The sequence below is a fragment of the Camarhynchus parvulus genome, chromosome 5 (genome assembly GCF_901933205.1).
Source record: "Camarhynchus parvulus chromosome 5, STF_HiC, whole genome shotgun sequence".
Classification (NCBI taxonomy): Eukaryota; Metazoa; Chordata; class Aves; order Passeriformes; family Thraupidae; genus Camarhynchus; species Camarhynchus parvulus.
The window spans coordinates 25018953-25037924 of NC_044575.1; the positions used below are offsets into that span (position 1 = coordinate 25018953).

General features: G+C 42.1%; 1 protein-coding gene across 5 annotated transcripts in view; it reads left to right on the forward strand.

Moving 5' to 3' along the window:
• MAPKBP1 (mitogen-activated protein kinase binding protein 1) overlaps nucleotides 1–18972 on the forward strand; it is a 101171-nt gene that overhangs the window by 54522 nt on the left and 27677 nt on the right. For 2 of the 5 annotated variants that reach the window (XM_030948688.1, XM_030948692.1), the window contains exons 6-20: nucleotides 2537–2707; nucleotides 5654–5791; nucleotides 6398–6580; nucleotides 7192–7209; nucleotides 7735–7895; nucleotides 8279–8468; nucleotides 9438–9584; nucleotides 10475–10659; nucleotides 10770–10861; nucleotides 11230–11355; nucleotides 13004–13074; nucleotides 13517–13638; nucleotides 14541–14616; nucleotides 17167–17278; nucleotides 17837–17900. In XM_030948688.1, coding sequence (XP_030804548.1) covers nucleotides 2537–2707; nucleotides 5654–5791; nucleotides 6398–6580; nucleotides 7192–7209; nucleotides 7735–7895; nucleotides 8279–8468; nucleotides 9438–9584; nucleotides 10475–10659; nucleotides 10770–10861; nucleotides 11230–11355; nucleotides 13004–13074; nucleotides 13517–13638; nucleotides 14541–14616; nucleotides 17167–17278; nucleotides 17837–17900 — 1856 coding nt within the window. Of the gene's footprint in view, nucleotides 1–2536; nucleotides 2708–5653; nucleotides 5798–6397; nucleotides 6581–7191; nucleotides 7210–7734; nucleotides 7896–8278; nucleotides 8469–9437; nucleotides 9585–10474; nucleotides 10660–10769; nucleotides 10862–11229; nucleotides 11356–13003; nucleotides 13075–13516; nucleotides 13639–14540; nucleotides 14617–17166; nucleotides 17279–17836; nucleotides 17901–18972 lie in introns of all 5 variants that reach the window. The other 3 variants (XM_030948691.1, XM_030948689.1, XM_030948690.1) reach the window with 3 other exon arrangements.

The window sequence follows — 18972 nt, forward strand, 5'->3', positions numbered from 1 at the left end:
TGGCTGGGAGCAACAATTGCTTTCTCTTTCCCAACATGCCCAAGGGGGAGAATAAGGATGAGTACACTGTGTGTCTGTTCTGCATTAGAGGCTCAAGACACACGCTGTGTCATGAGCCTGAAATTGCTGGATGTTAAAAATTTACAGAAATGCTGACCTTCATATGGTTGGGCTTAGTTTGCTCTTGTGTGTGATTAATGGCAGTTTACCACTAGTCCCTGTGCCTCTGTAAGAGATGGGGAAGGGAGCATGTGTGAGACAGGTCCTCTCCTGAGCCTCAGCCACAGGGAGAAGTGTGTCACTGTCCTGTTGTGCTGGAGCTGTCAAGGTGGAGGCTGTTCTCTCCAGAGGTCCCCAGTGTGGTCACTGTGATGGCAGCTGTCATGTCCCCAGGTGGCTCCAATCCTGGGCCTGAATCCTGTATGAATCAGACCAAGGGTAGAAACAACAGTGGGGTTTTTTTGGATGGAGGCTACCACAACAGAGAAAAAGTTAGCATTAATTTTCCATCATTAGATGTTGTGATTAGGGCTTTTTTTGTGGAAACATGAGGTTTCATAGCTCATAGTATTCAGTTCTGATGATTCTGCTGCCTTCTTTTATTTTCCTTTTTTTTTAATTTCTGGTGCTCAATGCTTTTCATTAGGAGTAAGAAGAATGGTAAAAAATGAAGTGGGAACTTTTCTTACTAACAAACTTTTCTGTTTGAAAATTTATTGGGGTAAATGGCAAATTAAAATTATCAAAAAAAAAAAGGCTGTTCCAGTTATACTGGAATTTGTAGGGCTTTTGTTGTTATTCTTGTTGTTGTAGCGGGGGTTTTTCGGATTTTGTGGGGTTTTTTTGTTGGTTTTTTTTTCCCTTGTTGCAAAACATGTCTCCTCCTGCCCTACTGTAAAACCATTTTTTTCTTCAGTATCCTCCCTCGTGTCTGACATTTGAATTATTGCTTAGTGTAGCAGTGTCCCCTGCTGGTGTCAGCAGTCGTGTCTTAGTTCATCCCCTGTCCCACAGGGAAATGCTTTCTGAGTTCACTTTCTCAAGCTCCCTTGAACCTGCATTATGCTAATTCTGCCTAATAACACCCTTGTTTTCTGTATGGCTGGCTTTTCAGGGAGGAGAGCATGGAGGTTAGTCCTTGGCTGCCATACATATTAAATGTCTTTTACATATTTCAAATTCATAAGAAAACTCTTCTTTTTTTCTCTTTTTAATTATTATTTTTTATTTCTCCTCATGGAGATGTAGAGTCCATGGGGGTCACACAGAGCAGCCTTTTGGTGAGCATTTCTTAAAAGATGAAATGCAAATTTGGTTTGTTAAGGTCCTGGGGTGTATGCTAAGTTACTGGGAAATAGTTATATATATGTATGTTCTTAATTATAGCAGTTGTTTTGAAGAGCAGCTGATTCAGCTCATTGTAATATCTTGCTAGCCACCTTGAGACCTGAGCTCTGCATTGCAGGAGGGAGAACTGTACCAACTGCAGTTAAATCTGACCATGGCATTTTTCCAGGCCACAAGCAGTTGCTTAGCAGAGCTTTTGAACCGTGGCAATTAAAACATGCACAATTTTAAGCTTTTAAAGCTTCGACTTCTATTTGTGATGAGAGTTGCCTCTCCCACACAATCAAATGACTACCTTAAAACCAATCAAAAAGGTACCATTCTGCCATGTTGCCATGGATATGTTATCTTACAAGCTGCTGTTTTGACAGACTTCAATGTGGAATCATGAGCAGTCACTTGAGTAAGATTTGCCCATCAAACACATTTTTTGGCTAGCGGTTCAGCTCATCTTGTGCGCCTTGTTTTAATTTGGTTTAATAACAAACAATTAAACAAAAGAATAGGTTTGTCTGGCAGAAAGTGCTGAATTGGCATTTCTGTTTCTCTGGAGAGCTGACATTAAAGCAGAGGCTCTGTTCCTGCCATGTCTTTTTCTCTGACATTACCCTGCCCACACTCTTACGGGTGGAATGTGTCTGTGCATTACCTTGTGACAGAAATGGTGCTGCTAGCTTCTCAGAGGCTTCCCTCAGATGGTGTGTGAGAGTTCCCACAACAGCCATGTCATGGTTTTGTATGGCATGACCTGGTTTGATATCTCAGATGTCTGTGTTGTGTTAGGAGTAGAGGATGGGAGAGCTTTTCATTCACTGGGTCTAGGGATAAGAATCTATTATAATCCTTTTCACAAGCAGGCTGTAAATTCCCATTACAAACACCAGGGATGTGCATCAAAAGTATTGTTCTAGTCCCTGGCTAGAACAGGGACTAGCATTTTGTGAGTAGCATAAGAAGAGGTTTAAAGCAGGGGAGGTGGTGTTAATTTACACAGCTGTTGAAATGCATATACTCCTTAAGTTGTTGGTCTCAACCTGGGCTTTAAAGAATCAGAGGAACTGCTAAACCTATTGTGAGTGCACCATGCAGGCATCTTTTTCCAAGCTCCTGCACATTTATATGCTTGAATGTGTCAGAACTGATTTTGGGGTTACCCCTCCTGTTCTGTGTCTGTTCCTGTCCCTTCCAGAGCGGACACATGCCAGCAGTTCGGGTGTGGGACGTGGCTGACCGAACCCAGGTGGCAGAGCTCCAGGAGCACAAGTATGGTGTGGCCTGTGTGGCCTTCTCCCCCAGCTCCAAATACATTGTGTCTGTGGGGTACCAGCATGACATGATTGTCAACGTGTGGTCATGGAAGGTAAGTTTTCTAGGAGGTTGGGTGGACCATGTGGTGTTGCTAAATCAGAAAGAGCTTCTGGTCTGACTGTAAACTACTTCAGTTCCATCTTGCTTTCTGTTTTTTAAAATTCTGTATTTATTGTTTGGCTTTTGACATTCATAGACACAGACAAATTTGGACAAGAGAGAAAGCTATGGTCCCTTAGGGAAGGTCTAAGTCATTTCCATGAAGGGATATTCTTTATGCTTGGGAATGTGTTACATTTTTCTGTCCAGCCAGAAAAGCCTGGACTTTGAAGCCTTGCCAAACCATTGTGTTTTTTAGAGGCTTATTAAAAACTAATTTATGAGGTTAAGGAAGGAAACACTCATCAGCCAGAGATTTCTTTTGTAGTGTAGTGGATACTCTTGGTTTGTTTTGATTTTTTTATGTCAGAGTTTGTGATACTCTGGTCCCATCCTTGATGGGTGAGAAGGGGAATGTAGGGAATTCATAATGGGTGAAAGCTGATGAAAGTTGCTCTGCCTGTCACTGGATTGAGGCAACTGTTGGTAGGAAAAAAGCCTTTGTCTTATCCTCTAGTAAACATTTAAGCATTTGTTTTTTGTAGATAAAAAACCAAACATTTATTCATTTATTTTTAGTAAGCTAGGAATCTTTTGTATTAATAGATGCTCCTGCTACCTCTTCAAGTGCTGTAACCCTCTCTAAAAGAGATATGATTTAAGAAAAAAAAATCAATGCATCTGTTAAATCTTGCAGGATCATAGCATCATAGAATGGTTTGGGTTGGAAGGGACCCTAAAAATTGCCTAGTTCCAATTCCCCTCCATTGGCAGGATTACCTCCCACTAGACCAAGTGGAAAACCCATCACAGCCCTGTCCAATCTGGCCTTGAGCATTTCTGGGGATGGGGCATCCTCAACTTCTCTGGGCAGGCTGCTCCAGTGCCTCACCACCTTCACAGTAAAGAATTTCTTCCCAATAGCTAATATAAATCTACCTTCTTTCAGTTTAAAACCATTACTGCTTGTCCTATCACTACACTTCCTGATGAAAAGTCCCTCCCCATGTTTCCTGTAGGCCTCCTTTAGGTACTTAGAGCCTCCTCTTCTCTTGTAGATTCTAAGTCCACACTCATTTAGTATGTTACTCTCTTCATCACATTTACTGTAATTTAATCTTCATCACATGTGCTGTAATTTAAGATCTCACTGTTATCTTCTGTGTGAGCTGAAGTTTGTCATTGCTATTTTTTTCATATAGCTAAATACTGTCTGTAGTGAGAGAACCTAAGTGTGTATGTCTGTTGCAAATTGAGTGCTCAGTCTTTGAATTATTTCTAGTTATACAAATGAAAGTAGTGACTTGGACAGGGTCGCAATGCATGGCATGTGCGAAACAGTACAAGTAGTTTTGCTTTCCCTTGCTTATCTGGGTTTTTCTGTTCACTGTATAATTGTGGACATGAGAACTTCTGAGGTAAGAACTGTCTGACTCTTCCCTGCTGAAGAACACACACTTTAAGCTTGTGCTCCAGACTGGGATGGGAGCTCTAGCTGGCCTTTACTTTGCAGGCTGGACACCAAAACTAGAGATATTTTACCTGACCAAAGTCAATAAAGATTGAAAATACAGGTCTCCTGAAGTGTTTTCCTTCACTTTTAACCACAACCCTTCTATCCTCTGTGCTGCTGCTTTTATTTCCCCGTTTTTCCTGACTGGTAGACCTAGTCATTTGACTGTGATGGAAAAGAAAATCCATGTTGTCTTGTCATGTGTAGGATTCCCTTGCTTCCCTAAATAAAGACCACAGCAATGATCCAGATATTGAGGTCTGCAAGGGTCCTAAGCTTTTCTCTATCCATTGTCTTGAAAGAAGTTATGATAATTACTGCCTTTCCTTCATTCTGGGTTGGGGGATCCTCCATGGTGATGGTGCAGCAGGCTAGACTCCCCTTGTGCCGGTTTCTTCAGTTCTGCCAGCAGTTTCTTCAGTTCTCCCCACAGTCCAGTGGGGCCCTTGGAGTGACGTGGTTTGTGTGCTAGGGCATTGTGCCTGGAAGACTGGGAGCAGCTGAATCCCAGAAAAGAAGGGTAAAGGAAACACAGCAAGAATGAAAAGGGGTGCACTGTTGTCAGCCGTGTGCTGCATGCTTGCAAATCCCCAACAGACAAAGTAGAAAACTTGTTTATTCTCACTTCTAACTGGGGAAAGGCAGGGAGAGGAAAACTGAGCAATGGTGCTGTGTGATGTTGCTATCTGACCATTCTGCCTGAGCAGTGTCCATCCTCTTTTCTGTCCCTGCGTCTTTTTCCTCCTTTCCCAAACTTTGCCATTTTGAGGTGTAATTGATTTTGCTTTTTCACTTCCAGTACAGGGATGGTCTTTGTGTATTTTGAGTTTTTGATAATGTATAACGTGTTTCAAGAGAAAGAAGAATTAATGAAGAACCAGTTTTCTCTGTGAAAAATACCATTTCCTCATCTTGAGTGCAATGGCCTCATTGCTGCCTGGGGGCTGGGGGAGTTCTTCCTTGTGCATCTGCATTTGCTGTTTAGGAAGGGAAATGGGTTTGCTCTGAACTCCTGGTGATTGTGAAACCCACATGTTTGTCATGGCTCACATACCAAGTTCCTGCAGGCACTAGTGCCTGCTGATTTGTTCTTGATCATAGTTAACGTGGAATGTGAATATAAAATTGAATTTTTAATATAAATGTGAATTAAAATAAATATTAATAGAATAATATTCATTTAATATAAATGTGAATTATACTATTTGCCAAATCAATGTTCCCAGCTAATGCTGGGGAGGTTGTATATGGAGGTGAATGGGGAATAGTTTGGGTTTCATCTTTTCCCTGCCGCACTGCTTGTACTGGATATGTGCCTGTAATTGAAATTAGTTTCCTTTGCTTCTGAGAAAAGAAATTAAGCAATGTAAACAATTGTGTTTCCAGAAAAACATCGTAGTGGCAGCCAACAAAGTCTCAAGTAAGGTGACAGCAGTGTCATTCTCGGAGGACTGCAGTTACTTTGTCACTGCTGGAAATCGACATATCAAGTTCTGGTACCTGGATGACAGCAAAACCTCCAAGGTGAGAGTAAGTGCATCAAGGCCAAACTGTAAACGGGCTTTTCTTAGAGCAGGGTGGATTTTGCCCCAGTGAGCTGTGGGAAGTGGGAAATTTTTTATTTCTGGGATGCAAGGATAGCCTTCCACCCCTGCTCTCATGTATCTCGGGCTGATAGCACCAAAAGCTTGTCTTGCACTGATGTAGGGATGTCACTCCTGGAGTTGCATAGCAGCATGCTTGTTCTTTAGTAGTCACGTGTACTGAAGAACAAATAAGCTAGAAAAGAGCTGCAGTAATTCAACTCCTTGGAGCACAGAGGTGGGGAGAGCTCTTTGACATTGGTATGAGCATCTCAAAAGGTTGTGAGTGTAATTTTGAAGCATCAGCCAAAGTATTTAACAGTTCTAGCTGTTGTGTTATTTTCCAGGAGACAGAATCCACCTATGGTGATTTTTCTGTGTGCTCATGAACAGTTGTAAACATAAGAAGGAAGTAAAACCTCTCCTTGTACGCTATTTACAGTCCTTTCTTTGAATCACTTCAGCACTCAGGGGTTGATGGTTTAAAAAATCACTGTCTGCCTGAAGTGCCTTGCTGTATTTGTAGCAAACTGTTTTCTGTTGGTAGGTCAATGCCACTGTCCCCTTGCTGGGTCGCTCGGGATTGCTTGGAGAACTGAGGAACAACTTCTTTGCGGACGTGGCTTGTGGAAGGGGCAAAAAAGCTGACAGCACTTTCTGTATCACATCCTCAGGCCTGCTCTGTGAATTCAATGAAAAAAGACTGCTAGACAAGTGGGTGGAGCTGAGGGTGAGTTTTACATCCTCCTATTCTGCTCAAGCAGAGCAGGAAGAACAAATAATAAGGGCACTCAGAGGTACAAGCTGACCACAAGCAGTGAAAATAATTGTGCTTCTGCAACCCTGTGATTTACTCTGGAAGGCTGGGCAAGAATAGTGTTATTTCTTGTCAAAGGGATTTTACTGATCCTTGAGCCTCTTTCATTCTCACACTCCAGCATTACAGGGACTGCTCTACTGGCAAAGCAATGTCCTTATGGCAACTCCTGTATGGTCCCTCCTGGCTTGGCTGGGGCAAGTAGGAATTTTAGAAGGATTCTGGTTTCTATCCACTCTGCAATGTCTTACTTGGCTTGTGCATCTCAAATGCAGGTTCCCAAGGTGCTAGTTGATTTGTCTATTCTAAACCACCAGAGTTTAGAATTTGATCTAACTCTGCCCATAGTTAAGAATTTGATCACACTTGTTTTCCTTTCAATTGAATGTAATGTGCCCACCTGCAAGGATCCTGTGTATTAAAATCAAGGGAAAAAGTCTGTCCATGCTTTCACTCAAGTGAAATGCCTCTTCTTTTCTTTCCTTTCCTTTCCTCTCTAAAATCTGCCTTTCACTCTCGCTCAGAATACAGACAGCTTCACAGTAAGTTGAAAAAACTTTTTGCATTGAACTCATCCCCTTTTCACCACACTCCATTTTGTGCCATTTTGCCATTTGTACAGATCCCAAAGGGAGGGGAAGAAAATCCATTTTGTTCTGTTTCTTATCCCCTCCTGACAGGTAATGTGTTGGTGTGCTAGTACAGGGTGAGGTGCTGCTTGCCTGCCAGTGTTATTGAATGTCACAGAAATAAAAGCAGTGTTCAGAGTAGGACTCAGCTGGAGCAAATGTGTAGCTCTGCTGGCCTCCCATCGTAGAGGGTGGCAGAGAAACTGGGCGTTTTTCTAACTGCTTGGGATCTGCAGTGGACCTTGGCTGGAAAGTTCTTCAGAAAGGAAAAATGGATTTTTAGGCTTTTCCTTACTCCCAGGGCTCGACTTCACTGCAGCTCTACTGACCATGACTCCTTTGTCTGTCAATTCGCTGTTCTCCCTGACGTGTGTCTGGTGACCTTTGACGTGAGAGTACATTTCTCATTTGCTGTCTCTTGTGCTGTGTCCTCCTCAGACCACTGTGGCAAACTGCATCTCCGTGAATCATGACTACATCTTCTGTGGCTGTGCTGACGGCACTGTGCGGATTTTTAACCCTCTGAACCTTCACTTTGTCACTACTCTGCCGAAGCCACACTTCCTGGGAACTGACATCGCAAGTGTGACTGAGGCCAGGTACTGTGGAGAAGGATGGAAGGGAGCAAGGGAAGCTTGTGCTGGTTAGAACTATTCTCCAGACCTTTGCCATCTGGAGCATGCTCTTTTTATGGATTAAAGTTTGCGGTCTGTTGCAGATCGCTCTGAGCTGTTGCAGGCTTGCCCTGTATGACTGGACTACAGTTGGATGGCAAGGAGAGACCTTTGCCATGGGACTTTGAGGCTTCTTTTGGGACTTTGGTTGTTCAAGGGACAGGTCTTCCTGGCCAACTACTCTCTCTACCTAGAGATGCCTTTGTTCATCTCAACAGCGCCCCATGTAGAATCTGAGCTTTCCTGTTTGAGCATTGCCCCAGCTCCTGGAGAGCACAGATTAACCAGGCTGTTCTTTCTTTGTGCAGCCGTCTTTTCTCTGGTGTGGCTGATGCGAAGTATCCAGACACCATTGCCTTGACCTTTGACCCCACCAACCAGTGGCTTTCCTGCGTATACAATGACCACAGCCTGTATGTGTGGGATGTCAAAGATCCGAAGAAAGTGGGCAAGGTGTACTCTGCTTTGTATCACTCTTCCTGTGTGTGGAACATTGAGGTATGTTGTCTGCAGACACAGGTGTTGGGTTATGAGTTGCAGCTGAGAAAGTCATCAGATGAGCTGCCAAATTTTAATGCAAATGCTGACTGTAGAGGGAATTGACTCAGATTTTCACCTGTGGTTAGTGCATTTGCTGCTGGGCCTGGGAACAGTTCTTTGGCTGCCCTGCAGTGGCTGACCGAATGTGTGGTGCTACTGGGAAAAAAAATCTCATCATTAAAAGGTGAGAGGTGGGAGAGGGAGCAGAATTAAACAAACGTGAATATAGAGCATCCTTTTAGAAAATGCACAAAAGTTTATTGCTGACCTCAAAAAACTGCTTGAGATCTGTGGTGAGTAATTGCTTCTAAGTCAAAAACATGAAATAGTGATAGTGAACTCTGGTCCTTCTTAACATATTTACCTGAACATGTGGAAATAGCCTCTCAAGTGTCTGTCATCTTGCAGTCTGCCTAGTTGGTTTTCCCTTAGAGAGAAGGAAAGGAAGTATAGGGAACAATGGAGTTGTTAATATGTTGAAATATGTCTAACAATGGTTAGGAGAGGGGAAAGTGGAAAGACGTTGAGAACTCTGTTTTTATTTATTAATTGCATCTCACCCTTTCCTTCTGAATTATAAACTGACAGTAGTAGATGAAAGTTGCAAACAACAGTGCAAGGTGGTTATTGCATGATCATTGTTTGGGATTTGAGGTGCTCTCTTTTAACTATTAGAAACAAAAGATACTGGTTTGTTGCATGCTTCTTAAGGTTTTCTGTGATGAGGGAAGCTCAGTGAACATTTGTTTGAAGTCAGTATGAAGCTCTGGTCTGCAAGTAGGTTTTTGTCAGAACTGTCTGGCTTTCACCTTCAGAAAACAGAGATGACACCCCTTTTGTCTCATTTTGTTTTGACACTTGCTACCAGTGTCTAGGGTGCCAGATGCCAGGCAATATTATTCAGGGGTTGATTTTACTTGCCCTTAGATGTATCCAGAGGTTAAGGACAACAATCAGCCCTGCCTCCCCCCTGGTTCCTTCATCACCTGCTCCTCTGACAACACCATTCGTCTGTGGAACACTGAAAGCTCCAACATCCACGGCACAGCCCTGCACCGCAACATCCTCAGCAATGTAAGATCCTAGGTTTGGATCACCTCCTTGTCCTTGGCATTGCTCTTCTTCACACACAGATTCCCAAGTTAAGGCCTAAATGTTTTTGTATCTCCAAGTCAACCTAGGTTTCTGTAAACTGAGCACAAATCTAGTTAAATATATGAACCTAAAGAAACAAAAAAGGAGTACTGGGCAGAAGGACGGGTTGTCTGAAATGGTCCTGGGGATTATTGCTGTTTTCATAAACTACCCAAAGATTCATCAAGCTTAGTCTTTTCCATAAGGGCCATATTTTTCAGGAGAGATGGTTCTTTTTTTCTGCATCTGTGTGATGTGTAACCACTTATAAGATTTGTTTGGCAAAGGTGCATTAAATGAAGCAGAGGTTTGGGAAATTGAATGTAACAGTTTGCACTCACTTCATCTGTATAAGAGGGAGGCTAATCATACAGAGCAGTGATGACATATGGACATTAGCTTCTGTTCTCATCTGAGTTGGAAGATCTCTGGACACAGCAGCCCTGACCTCAGAAATCAGGTGGAAAAAAATTGCTTTTTCTGTCAGTACTCAGACTGCTGACTTAGATAATCACTAGAAGTCTTTCCTACTCCTGCTGTGTGCCCTGATATGTTCTAATCACTAATCCCAGGGCTTGTCAGTAGCAAAGGAGATGCTGCCAGTTTCTAGCTTGAATCTTTTGAAAGGGCTGATTGTGAAACACAACTGTGAAACTTTCATCCTACAATCTGCAAGGGCTTAGTGCTTGCTCCTAACTAAAAGGTCCTACCAATTACAGCATTGTTGCCAATAAAATGTTTATGTTGGTTAGGAGCTCAATTTCTAAGGCAGATGCTTTGCTTTAATATTTTGTAACTAGTAAATATTTCTGGGTGTATTGTGTCCCCAGGACTTGATGAAAATCATCTATGTAGATGACAACACTCAGGTACTTCTGGACACTGATTACAACTCAGCGGGAAGTGCAGACAAAGCTGATGCACAAGTGCTGGATACAAAGGTGGGGATACGCACTGTCTGCGTGAGTCCCAGCGGGGAGCACCTGGCCTCAGGGGACAGGATAGGCACTCTCAGGTAATCCCATAAAGCTTCTAATGCGGATTGCAGACTGATCAGGCATGAGAAAATAACCAGGTCTTCCTTTTTTTATTAAACATACTGAAATGAGCCATGTTATATCCTAGAATATATGAGTTGCAGTCTCTGAAGGAAATGCTGAAGGTGGAAGCCCATGACTCCGAGATCCTATGTCTGGAATACTCCAAACCTGACACAGGTAAATGCAATTGAGCTGCTTCCCCTTTGCCTATGAATGTAGTGTTGAGCAAGTCAGAATGTCCAACTATGGTATGTTAGAATTGTCATGCTGAACTACTCATGGATTTCAAATGAGGCTTCAGGTATTGGGCTAGTAGAGCCAGGCTTTGAAAAAGTCTCTTTCTCTTACTTTTTATTAGAATATTGTATGTTGAGATTGCAGCTTGTTCTGTTTTTTGTTCTAATGCAAAATTCAGGTGTGTTGCTTTGTGTCCATATATGCAGTTAGCTGCAGTATAATGTTTTGTCTCCAAGAAGACTTGGGAAGCTGTTTTAAAAATGACTTTTTAAGTCATGATCTTGCAGTCTTTTTTCAATTTCTAACAGGTTTAAAGCTCTTAGCCTCAGCCAGTCGGGATAGATTGATTCATGTCTTGGATGCTGGGAAGGACTATAGCCTGCAGCAAACCCTGGATGAACATTCTTCTTCCATCACTGCAGTGAAATTTGCAGGTAGCAAATCATGGCCTCCCACCAAAGCTGGATTTGAGCACTGCTATTATCCCCTTATGGCTGTATTTTTATCTGCTTTTATCTACTGGACTAGGTTAATTTGAAGCTGCAGCTGGGTTGGTTTTGGTCGTCTTTTTCAGTTGCAGTCTTAACAGAAGGTGATACTTGTCTTCTTTTCTGGTTTTGCTTTAATTTTCTCTCCTTCCTCCCTCCTAAGAGAGCCTTTCCTCATAATTTCTTTGGAAAACTGTTTTCTGTAATGATTTATTCCCACTAATTTCAGAGTGAACTAATTTAGGAGAATTCTGAACAGTCATTGTTCAAAAAAAAAATCACACACACAAAAAAATAAGTTTTGGGTAAAGTAAATTTGTGATTGTAAGCCACTGTAAGGCTTTGCATTCCTGGTAATGGAGCACATTTTATCCCCAGCACTCAGTTGCTGCCAATGGTCAGACACCAGTCAGAACAGCAAGAGCTGGCTGCTCTGCCAGGGAAAGGCAGTAGCCAGGGGGGACAGGAAGGCAGGCAAAGGTAGTGGCCTTTTCCACTGGCTGTGGGAAAGTACCACAGGACATGAGCAGGAACAGATCAAGTCTAGATACAGCCAGTAGTCCAGGTCACCAGGCGAATCCATAGTAATAAGACCATGGATTCAAGCAATTCAAGGTCTTGATCAGTCTGGAGTGGTCAGGGTGTAGCTATAGTTCAGTGCCTGCCAGGCAAGTCCATAGTAGCAAGGCAAGATGGAGTTCAGATCAGGAAGGTGAGTCCATGGATTGGGTCAGGCTTTGGCTCAGTGGGGTGCGTGTCCAGGTACAAGTGTGGCTGCAATGCTGGTGCAGTGTAGTTCAGTTGGGACTCAAGGATGAGAACTCAGCTTGAAAACCACTCCCAGGTGAAGGGACTCACTGAAGCAGGGGCTCCCCAAAGCAACTGTGTGGCTTTTGCAAGTTTTTTTTTTTTTTTTTTCTGGAGGATCTCCAAGTCCAGCAGCAGTTTCTCTGACAGATCTGTCTTATCAGTGAGCTGGCCTTGAATGCAACAAGCTGAACTCCCAGGAGATGAGGGAAGTGGGCTCAAGGCCTGGCAGCTAAGGCCTTTATGCTGGTCTATGAGCCAAGTGCTGGCATGCTCCAAGTGGGTGCAGTTCAAGAACTTGTGTGGTGTTGGATGCATTGTCATTACTTGGAGTTTTATTGGGTGTTGCTTTGCTGAAGGAGCTGCTTGGTTACAGAAGAGTCCTAAGGGAAGAAGGGAAGCCTGACCCTGCAGTAAGAAAGGGCAGCAAGAAAGATGTGTCCAGCTCTAAGGTCTGAAAAGTGCCTATTGCCTGTTTTCAGCTTCTACTGAGTGTCAGTGTGCCATGTTGCCAGAGTGCTGTGGCACACAGAGATATGAGCATATTGGTGAGGGAGAAGACAAAATTGCATTCTAATCTGTTCTGAAAAGCCTCTGTGTTGGAGCCTCATGCTCTCTGAGCATGAAAGACAAATGCTGTCCCTGAGAAGGGGTTTCTATTTTGCTGCTTGGGGAGGAGTCAGTCTTAACTAATCAGGACTGGAATAAATGAGCAGTGCTATAAATTGAAACATTTCCTCCACCTTGTATATGTGTTTATCTTTTGTCTCCTGCCTTTTTATTCCAGCCAATGATGGGAAAGTGCGGATGATAAGCTGTGGGGCAGACAAGAGCATCTATTTCCGCACTGCACAGAAGGTAACCTTATCACAGCTTTTTGTACGCTTCTAATTTATAACCTCTCCACAAAGGAGTTACTTCAAAGAATGATATCAGAGTTTCTGTATGAGCTTGTTGCTATTTCAGCCTCAGTGCCTCTCACTGACTCGATGGAAGAGATTGCATTCAGACAAATAGTTTTGTGAAGCATGCAGCTACTCCCAGCCTGACCTCTCACAGCAGAAATAGAGACCTGCTAGGATATCTGCTTTTCCTTCACTGTCAGAGCTATTGTGAAAACTGGTGAAAGAGTATGGGCTGGAGGGAAGAGTTTCTTGTGCCTCCAGTCCCAGCTGCTCCCAGCAGCTCCCTGGGAAGGATGGCTTTGTGCTGGCTGTGTGAGAAGACTCATCTGTATTTACTGGCTTTTAATAATGGATTAACTACTTGATTTTGACACTGTTGTTACCCATATGTTTAGACAGGAGAAGGAGTCCAGTTTACTCGAACACATCACATTGTTAGAAAGACCACGCTTTATGACATGGATGTGGACCCCAGCTGGAAATATGCAGCTATTGGATGCCAGGATCGTAATATCAGGTTAGTTTCCTTCTCAACTTGAAAATATTTTTCCAGTTGTAAATGAAGCAGCCTCATGTCCATCATTATTCCTCTAAGTTCTTTGGTACAGCATTTTCAGACAGATCTGAGCCACTGTGAGGCTGAACTCAGCCTTTCCTCTCACTGATAAAGAGCTGTGTATGTGTGCAATTCCCATGGGACTCGTGGCTTCTCACTGGGTTGCTCTGCAGAGAAAAGGCTTTCTACTGGGGGAGCAAGTGTGCCTTCCTTGGCACATCATTGAACTGTGGGGCAAAAACTTCTGCACTGTGGTAATTTTTGGTTTTGAAGGTACTTAGTGAACAGCTGTGCGGTCCTGTGGAATACCTGGGACTGTGGGAACCTAAAAGGGAAATAGGTGGGATAGTCATTGAACAAGTGGAGCCCATTCTCTATTTCTATCCATTTCTCCAATCTGTCTGCTTGAAAGCAAAGGAGTCTCTCTGTAGTTGTATGTCTCCTCCTATTGTAGCTGTGTGAGATGTTAAGAGTTTTGATCATAGCTAAATATCACTACTGGATGTAATTTGGTTTTGTATTCTAGCATAAAGTGTCTTGCTCTCTTAATCCTTTGCTCTAGTATGAAGGAGCCCAGGTATTTTTATAGCAGTGACGACTGATTGTTTATTGGCTTGAGAATAAAGCTTCGATTTTAATTCAAATAATCTGCCTTTGCATTACTTTTGGAGTTATTTCTTGAACCATTTAAATGACTGGTGATAATATTTCATGGAGATAATTTCTCCACTTCCTGTAGTTTGGCCCCGTTTCCTGTATTTTATATGGAATGAGGAACAGGGAGAGAAAAGGATCCTGGTGACAGCAGCCCCTGAGTAGTACCTGGGCACAATGAGCCATGTTATCTTATGTCATCCCCTCAGGGTTTTCAACATAAGCAGTGGGAAGCAGAAGAAGCTTTACAAGGGATCCCAAGGTGAAGACGGCACCCTTATCAAAGTAAGCTGTTTTCTTTTCCTTACTTTTTCAATTTTCAGCTTTTCTGAATGCAGCTCAGGGACAAGAAAATGAAATACAAATCTGAGTACAGTAATTTCTTTTTTCTTTTTCTTTCTTTTTTTTCTTGCTCCATCCTTTGTCCTTTACCCTGCTGCTGCTTCCTCCTACTTCCACCCTTAAGGGCTGGTAATATATTTGGGTTTCATCAGGCTAAAACAGGAAGAGAGTCAGTGAATGCTGAAGCTGATCTTTGATTTTTCTCTCTGTCCTGTTTCTGAAGTGAGTCACAGGACTGTGCTGTAAAAACAAGTAGAACTGCACCAATATCTGTTAGGAGATGATTTAATCCATTTAATTTAATCCTTTGCTTTCTGCTCCAGAGAGCTCATTCTGGTTTTCTTGACTGGTTTTGTTAGGATTTTTAAAGTGGAAATACCTGTTGATCAGTGTTTGTGAAGTGGATTTCAGAGGGCAAATACAAGGGAAACTCTTTGAGTTGATAAAATAAAATAGTATTGGGTCTGAAAAGCCTGGGTCTTGGAGTTCTGGACAAGCATGGTACTGCTTAGGGAGAGTCTGTTCAAGTTTCCCACCTGCTGAGTGCATCCAGGCCTTGGGCCAGGGTAGCACACCTGCTTCTGCCACTATGCAGGGCTTACCTTGGTAAGTCAGGTGTGTTTGAGATTCACAGTGGAGTGGAAGAACTGCATTCTTGTCTATAAAGGGAGAAAGCCAGCTGACAATATCAAAATATCTCTAAAGTTGCCAAACAAGCTTCTTCATTATACCTTTTTTCACTGATAATTTTCTACTGCTGCACAGGTCAGCAGTATTACTTATTATTAGGGACTGGAAAGAATGTCCTATGAGGGGCAGCTGAGGATTTAGGGCTTATCTAGTTTGGAGAGGAAGAGGCTGAAGGGTGACTGCATTGCTCTCTACGGCTTCCTGAGGAGAGGACACACAGGGGGAGGTGCTGAGTGCTTCTCCCTGGGATCTGGTGACAGGATATATGGGAATGGTTCAAAGCTGCACCAGGGACATTAGGAAGCATTTCTTTACTGAGAGTGTGGTCAAAAACTGGAACAGAAGTCCTGGAGAGGTGGTCAATACTCCAAGCCTGACAGTGTTGAAGATGCATTTGATCAATGCATTTAATATCAAACTTTGAACATGTGGCCCTTATGGAGGAGACTAAGCTTGATGAATCTTTGGACAACTCTGAATTGGTCAGGCAGGAGTAGATGATATTTGTTGCTCCCTTCTAGGTGAAACTATTGATAGGTGTAAATAACTGGGTAAAAAGGGAAGGGGGAAACTAAGTTTTGTTCAGTGTCAGTTCTTCTGTTTTACAGAGAAAGATCTTTCTCTTTGCCTATTATAATTCCCACAAATTTTTTGTAAGCCAGAGCAAAGAAAGTGAAAAACTGATGCTACGCTTTAAACTGCTGATAAGCTTAGGTGCTTGATTAGATTTTTCTCAGACAAAAAACCATGAAATGTTCTGGGAGCTGAATTTTTTGTTTTGTAATATCCTTTATGGGTTTTTTTGTGGGTTTTTCTTTTAATGTGTATCTCAAATGGGGAATCTCAATTACTTTTACTGTTGCTTTGCTCATTTTTAAGACAATTATGTAACCAAGGGATTATGGTTGTCTCTGGAATTTAAACTTTCTTGGCATGTTATTCTGAGATCATTATACACATTGCAGTTTAATGAGCAGAACTCAAACAGTGACACTGGAAGCAAACATCAACAAAATAAACATAACAAACCAAAAGAGCCTTAACAAGAGCCATAGCAAACAGAAAGAATTACCATTATTTAAATACCATGTCTCCTTTGAAAAACACAGTTTATCCTCTCAGTTCCTTAAAATTCTCTAAATGGGTGACAGTAACTGTATTTGCTGTGTAGTGCTGCTTTAGACCTGGTGAGGCATTTGCAGGGGATTTTATATTTGATCCACGATAAAGCAACAAATAGGTGCACATGAAGAAGCAAACAACAAACAAAATAGCTGAAAAATGGCAGTTGCAAATACTGGAGATGTGACAGCATCATTATCAAAGACAGTTTCTTGGCAGTGTTGAGTTCTTTTTTGCTTTCACTCCTGAAGACTTGAATCCTTTAATATTTCCCTTAACTCTATCAGCTCTGATGTTTTTTATTTTTTTATGGTGTGTGTGTTTTGGGGTGGGAGTTTCTTGTGGTTTTGTTTTGATCTTAACATAGAAGAAAGTAAGACCCCAATGGTTAAAAGAAAGTAGGAGAGAAGTAGAAATTTGTCCATTGGTGGCAATACCTTCACAGTCATGAAGGCATTTAATTTAAGTGCCTTCAGTCTCTGATTAGGTTGGAGATAGTCTTAAAATTCTGGTCAGGTTGGAGATTTGTCCTGGGATACTGGATAGGCTGCTACTTAACTGGACTCCTGTGGGGGCTACTTGCATTTTAGTCTGACTGTCTTGGGTATTCTGGACTATTTTTATGCAGTTTGAAGGTAGTTTCTCACCAGATCTTTGCATTCCTCTGGTCTCCTAAACCAGGTGCAAACAGATCCTTCTGGTCTTTATATTGCAACCAGTTGTTCTGACAAGAACCTCTCCATCTTTGATTTCTATTCTGGCGAGTGTGTTGCAACCATGTATGGACACTCAGGTAAGGCTTATAAACTTCTGGAAATATTTTTTTCTGCTGATGACTATATAGTAGGGTCTGATACTAGTCAAAGCTTTCTGAAGATTTCTCCCCACCAAAGTTTACCTAATGGGTATTTTTGAATAGACTGTAGATGGATGAAGTTGTAATATTTTATTGCAAGTTCAATTTTTGCATTTTGCACACAAGCACACACACACACATACCTACCTGTCAAGTCATGTATTTGTCTACACAGTTTTTCTAATAGCCTATAAAGTAGTCTGTGGGGTTTTTTTCAGTGTATATTTAGTTTCATTATGATATGGCCTCAGCTCCTACCATGCAGGACCTGTTCTATTATAGGCAAAAAGAGAATTCAGTCTTCATGTATATTTTGCCATGGAGTACCTCTTCCATGTCAAGCCTAGATTCTTGGTTAAATGGTTATGGTAATTGGGGCATATTGGTCTGTGAAGTGTGAATTGCTGAGTGCAGACAGGCTATTTGGCTAATTATCTCTTCTGTCCATTTGAATAATTCAGAGAAGATTGGTTTTTTGTGCTTTATTTCTCACAGAGATTGTAACTGGGATGAAATTCAGTAATGACTGCAAACATCTGATCTCTGTTTCTGGTGACAGGTAAGAGGTTTTGCTTGTTTGTGGTAGTGGCTTATCTCATCCATCTCATACTAGATGTAACATGTCCTTAGGAAAGGTAGATTTCTTTTTTCAGAGGTGTTTTATGAATTCCAAATAAATCTCAGAGCTTTCTGAACCCTGAATGTGTGCTGTTGACAAAGCTCACAGGGCTTATGCTATCATTTCATGGAATGGGACCCATGTGAAGTATTTCCCTTTTCTGGGAGTAAATACTGTGCTGGAAAGGAGACAGACACGTGACCTGTTTCCTGACCAGCCTTCAGGCCTGTAATAAAAGGCATCTTGGGTTATTTCTGCTAGTAGTGCCAAAACTTTTTCTTGCAATACTCCTGTTGATAAGGTTTCACCAGGTGTAAGAGTCTGTTTAGCAGCAAAAGGGACAGGCCTGTCCTCACTTTTTGGTCCTGTCCATATGGTCCTTTTCCCACTCCCCTGAGTAATCAATGGTGTAGCTGACCCCTCATTCAGCTAAATCAGGTCACTACATCAGTATTCCCCTGAGATGAGTTTTCTGTACATTTAGTGAGCTAAATCAGTTCACTAAAAGCTTAAGTAGTCACCAGACTGAGCCCAAGGGAAAAGGGAGAATACATGCCTAGTGTGATGGTTGTACAGGTGAGTGGAGCCACTATTTCTGAAATCAGTGAATGCTTAAATTCAGCTGAACTGAATAAAATTTTTCCTTTGAGAAAGATGGCTCCTGGAGTGCTATTGCAAGTTCAGAGCAGCCCAGATTCTCTGTCTCTTTTTTTCAAATTAATAAATCACAATTGAATTGAAAGAGTGTTTTAGAGGATGAGTTGTTATAGAACATACAATATATCACCTTATATCTCATCACAGAATCGCAGAATAATGAGGTTGGAAGATACCTCTAAGATCATTGAGTCCAACCTATGCCCTAGCATCTCAACTAGACTATAGCACCAAGTGCCATGTCCAGTCTTTTTTTAAACACATTCAGAGATGATGATTCTACCACCTCGCTGGGAAGAGCATTCCAGTACTTTATTATTCTTCTGGTAAAAAAATTTTTCCTAATATCCAACCT